The sequence below is a fragment of the Limulus polyphemus genome, unplaced genomic scaffold (genome assembly GCF_000517525.1).
Source record: "Limulus polyphemus unplaced genomic scaffold, Limulus_polyphemus-2.1.2 Scaffold8278, whole genome shotgun sequence".
In the NCBI taxonomy this organism is placed as follows: domain Eukaryota; kingdom Metazoa; phylum Arthropoda; class Merostomata; order Xiphosura; family Limulidae; genus Limulus; species Limulus polyphemus.
Window position 1 is genome coordinate 14,678 of NW_013673888.1, and position 5,586 is coordinate 20,263.

Genomic DNA, 5,586 nt, shown 5'->3' on the forward strand with positions numbered 1-5,586 from the left:
GTTTTCCCAGAGTGGCTCTTACGCCATACTCCAGTTCCAAGTTTTCCCAGAGTGGCTCTTACGCCATACTCCAGTTCCAAGTTTTCCCAGAGTGGCTCTTACGCCATACTCCAGTTCCAAGTTTTCCCAGAGTGGCTCTTACGCCATACTCCAGTTCCAAGTTTTCCCAGAGTGGCTCTTACGCCATACTCCAGTTCCAAGTTTTCCCAGAGTGGCTCTTACGCCATACTCCAGTTCCAAGTTTTCCTGTCATGATTGAAGGCGCACAGTGGGGTTATAGGTAATGGTGCTTATTTTTACTTACTTGTATGTTCAACATGCAGATGTGGCTTTTTTAAAAAAAACGTCATTTTAAGGTCGACAACTCTCGTATGGATTCGTACAAGGACAAGGAATTGTTATAAAAACACTGGACTTGAGGTGAACTGTATCTCTATGTATCTAGTAATCCAATTGTTCTCGCTCTGATTCAGTGTCTAATTATTGCGACTCGGTTAGTCGGTCCAAGTACAATACATTTCTGTATATTATAATAAAACTCGTTTATAATCATACGTTTGTTCTACTGGTGTTTGCCCGCCATTCTTTGTAATGTCTTTTAACTTAACGTTTGATACGGACAAGGTTAGCCCCTCTTCTCCCTCCCCCCTCTACTTGTACAATATTTAGTTTTTGTTGTTGTATTAACAACTTATTCTTGGGGTTAGCGTGCTAGACTGTGTATCGAAAGGTCGAAGCTTTGACCCTGATGCTGCTGAACATGCTTCTTATCGAAAGGTTGAAGCTTTGACCCTAATGCCGCTGAACATGATCGTATCGAAAGGTCCAAGTTTTTAACCCCTGATGCTGCTGAACATGCCTCGTATCGAAAGGTCCAAGTTTTTAACCCCTGATGCTGCTGAACATGCCTCGTATCGAAAGGTCCAAGTTTTTAACCCCTGATGCCGCTGAACATGCCTCGTATCGAAAGGTCCAAGTTTTTTACCTCTGATGCCGCTGAACATGACTCGTATCGAAAGGTCCAAGTTTTTAACCCCTGATGCCGCTGAACATGACTCGTATCGAAAGGTCAAAGTTTTTAACCCCTGATGCCGCTAAACATGCTTCACACTTACGGTGGTAGGCTTGTTATAGTCAATACCGATGTTAGGTTCACAGAGCCGGACAAAGCCGGTTTGTGCAATTGATTGGCTGCATTGACTTATCAAAACTAGATTACTATATCTGAACCCTGTGGGGTATGGGGGGGAGGTCTGACCCGGCCGTTTAGTCAGTATATTGTGCGAAATGTGTTTTCAAGTTACATATTAATTCATCTTACAGATTTACAACATTTAAAAGCAAATCGGTGGTCCACACTTTTCTTTCTCTCCAACTTTGGTGTTTTATTTTCTCACTTTTACGTTTGGTAGAACTCTGGATTTTGGAGTTGCCAAACCGGGTTCGAATCCGTGCAATATGACAAAGTATTTCCTAAACTTTAAGCCGTGGGTGCGTTATAACAGTAATGGTCATTGCTTTAGCCTGGGTGATGGGGTACTGCTGACTTGTTACTTCTGGTCACTAATAGGGACAGATAGCCTTAACATAAACGGGAGTGGACTCTTCTATCCTTGACAGACAAAGATGGTTTATTTGGACTTGTCTTTACACCTTCTGTGTTCTGAACGGTCGTATTCCAAACTCGTTAGGTACTCATTAATGTGACCTGGATTTCTTCAGTAGAAACTGCAGTTGTTTGACCAGTTCATAACTAAACAATATGTTAATCGTTGATGGGTCAAGTGGATGCATCTTGATTACCTCAGCTTCTTCAGAAGGAATAAATAAATGTTTCCTTATGGCACCATAAAGATAGATATTACTGCTCGTTACCAGTGTACCCACGTAGCTCTAACTTTCTGACAGTTAACTTCAATTATTTACCACCACCCCTCTCCTTTTTTTTCATCTGCTATAATATTAAAAGATACGACTCTTGTTTCGATATTTTGTGAACTGAAAACTAACGTAACTCTCCTAGCGGCTAGTTTATTATACTACCGACAGATTAAACTGAAACATTTTCAGCCCTTGTTTGTTTGTTTGTTCTTATTTTTTTATTACTTTGTAAGAAAACAAAGTAGCTTCAGGCATCACGACAGATGGTGTCGACATCTATATCTTACTTAGCTTGGCGATAACGTGAATTATCTGCATTGTAAATCAACTAAACATTGGTAGATGCAACATCTCTTGAGAGAGAATCTTCTGGAAATCGGTTTATTTAAAAACCTAGTCATTGCATGGCTTGTTCTCGTTTTTGGTCTTCACGCATTGTTGCGGAATATTTATCTAAATTCTACAATTGAGTTCATAAACTTGCCAGTTACAGTTAACACTAATCGGACCTTAGATGATAAATGTGTGTTGATTTAGAGCAATAAGTTCTTGTTATACACTAAGCCTACCGCAACGGACTGATTCCAAAAACTATGCTAATTCGAAAAGCCTAAAACCCTTGTGTATTACGCATGCCGTAGATTGCTTGGTTACGGGTCAAACAACTCTACTTAAGACTAGTTTTTATGAAAGCTATCTCGTGACGACGTTTAGTTTCCTGGAAGTCAGGAGGTTATTGTGAAATCTTTTGTTTTAAGGACTTGCACTAGAAGACTCCGATTGTAACATAATGATGATAAAATGGTGAAAAAAAAATGCTTGCATGTTTGTTAAACTAGCAAACAGTCGGTGCCAGTGTAGAAATAGTTACATTAATATCGTTTGTGTGTCTATACAGACGTGTGGACGTTACAATGTGACGAACAATCCCACTTATTTGTTGGTATGAGTAGTCCAAGTGTTGGCGGTACGTGCTGCCTGCCGGCCTCTTGTCTTCCCTCTGGTCTAGTTCAAAATTAGGGGCAGCTACATATAGTGTTAATAACTTTGTCAATAAACAAACGTGAGCAGAATATGCGTAAGCTATAAGAAATCCCGAAGAACTCGTGTTCCTTTGACGCAGTTTGAAGAACCTAGTTTTAGAAATCCAAACGAAGGATTTCTTACGTTCTTGATCCGGAGGCTGTATGTCTAAAAGTGAAAACAATTTTATAATTTATTGGTAGTTCAGTTCTGCACACTAAGTTACGTGTATTAATATATAATACATCTTGTTAGTTTATTAAATATTAAGATTCGTGTCGCTGTTTTATGTAATTATTAAATATGGTTAAAGTTCAGGTAGTTAGCTTATTTCATTCAGTTCACGTTATCTGATGTAATTACAAGATTTGTCATGCGTGACTTGTGGTGTCAATACCCTCGCTCTCCGTGAAGATACCGAACGTGGTCGAAACGTTGTACATTTGTTACTATGTCAAACGTAGTAAAAAAAAAAGGTTTTCTTCTCTTCCCATTCAAGCCGTCCTAAATAACAATCTCTGCTTCATGTTTTTTCGAAGTTTGAAATATAGACAACTTCACACGAAGTCAAACTTTTTGTTGAAAGATTACTGAAGCCTTAGGAAATTTATTATCAGTGATGACTAATTATGTTTATTCTGATGCTACTTTCTTTATATGTTGTGTTATTTGATTATAAGGCATAAATTTTTATAAACTACGTTTTTATATTTTATAACTACGTATTTTTTTACAAACTAAACTATATTAGTAGGCCTAGGTTTTATACTATAATGAGCGTCAAATTAAGTATAGCGGACGACGTTCCGAACGTCTTCCACTTAAACAATCTATCAAAGAACATTGTTGCACTTGGACTCTTTTAGTCAGGTTCATTTATAAACTATAGGGAGGAAAGCTTTCTGAAAAAGGGGCGCTGATCATTATTAATATATTTCAATATTTTAAAAATCGTATTTTAAAATATCATGATTAGATATATATAAATCAATCAAGTTCAGCCAGTTTCACTAAGTTAATGACGTTGTTTGTATGATCACACGGTTAACATAATTATGTTACGACAGTGGGGGTCACGTGACTCTAGTAACACGTCATATTCTCTAAGGTTCGTTAATGCTCGAGCGTTTACTAGATTTCGGTATTCTTGTACATATAAGACGGTCAAGACGTGACAGCAACAATGTGTAATTGACAGTTGAGTCGAGCACGTGAGACGTTCGTTGTGTATTATAGCGTTTGTTATAGCGCGACTGTGGAAATTAAGTGTATTGCAAAGTTGTATTCAGAAAGAATAAACCAGTTTTATTTAAGAAAGGACTTGTATCGCTAAAATTTCTTCGGAAAGAATTTTTACGGAAAATTAACTAACGACACAGAGACGTAACAATTAGAAAAACCTTTTCTGCTTGAGACCACGCTCCCAGAGTTTCACTGTTTTAGGATCACGTGATGGTGCTTGATCCGAGTAATTTATGGTAATTTAATAATAATATTATTATTATTATATATTAGTAGTAATATTAAATCAGAAAACATCAGCTTCTCTATCTCTCGGTTAACTTCTCGTTTTTGATCACGTGATTGTACTTAATCGAGTGAAAGCTTCGGTTTGAGACGTACTTAATTTTACTTAATACCGTTTTTCCACCTTTAGCTTAACGGTGATGATAATTTAACTGAACGTTGCGAGGGGGGGGGGGCGTTTCATCCACTTTGTGACCATTTTGGTATTACTACTGTTTCAATCCCTCTTTGGTAACTATCTTATGGTCATTAGTACCATGACAACATTTTTGGTCATTCTTCAGTTACTTTTCTATGGTCCATCGTTAAAGATAAAAACATCTTGGAAGTTAAGCCTCGAACAACATATTTGGATAAAAAAAAAATCTGACATTCGTCCATTTTTGTTGCTATTCTCGCTCGTTGTCGTATCTATAATAGGTCGAGTTAACGAAAGGCATTGTTTGTTTTTTAGAGAGCCAATTGGTCAGAAAAGCACCACCATCCTACGCCGACGGAGTCTACATGCTAGCTGGACAGGACAGACCCAGCCCCAGGGCGGTCAGTCAGGCTTTGCTGAGGGGTGAGGATGGAAATCCTTCCTATCGTAATCTCACCGCACTGTTTACATTTTTCGGTAAGTCCACTATCTTTAACTCGTTACTGATAGTGTTACAACACAAATTGATGACAAGAATACCCATGTTAATTAAAAGTCAACATTTAATCTCGGCTCTTTATACCTTAAGATTCCCGTTTTTAAAACTGTTTCCGGTTTATATTTAACTTGTTTCCAGAAACATCGGTCACTCATATTTCTCATTACCTTAACGTTGTAAGTTTCACTTGTACAGTTACTTAAGCGTGTAGCCCCAAGTTCCATGATTTTCTCATGGTTTGATATACAAAGATGAAATGAAAAACAAACGTACTGTTGCGTCAGCGAGGTCACGTGACTAGTGTCACGCCACGTTTCTAGAAATATCCTGTTCTTTCGTGAATGCCCTAGCATTTACTAGATTGGGGTATATATATAAGATGGTCACAACGTGACGGGAACAGTGTAGTGAGTAATTGAACTGCAGTCAAAGAGTATTGTTGAAGTTGAGCACGTTCGTTGTTATAGCGCGACTGTTGAAAATAAGTGTATCGGTAAAGTTATATTCAGAAAGAATA

The 5,586-nt window shown here is 37.9% G+C and overlaps 1 protein-coding gene across 1 annotated transcript in view; it reads left to right on the plus strand.

The window, feature by feature from the left end:
* The window catches only part of LOC111083130 (dual oxidase-like), a gene marked incomplete at its 3' end in the record, with an annotated part of 20,242 nt that overhangs the window by 13,678 nt on the left and 978 nt on the right, over positions 1–5,586 (plus strand). The window contains exon 3 of the mRNA XM_022379406.1: positions 4,886–5,047. Coding sequence (XP_022235114.1) covers positions 4,886–5,047 — 162 coding nt within the window. The remainder of the gene's footprint in view (positions 1–4,885; positions 5,048–5,586) is intronic.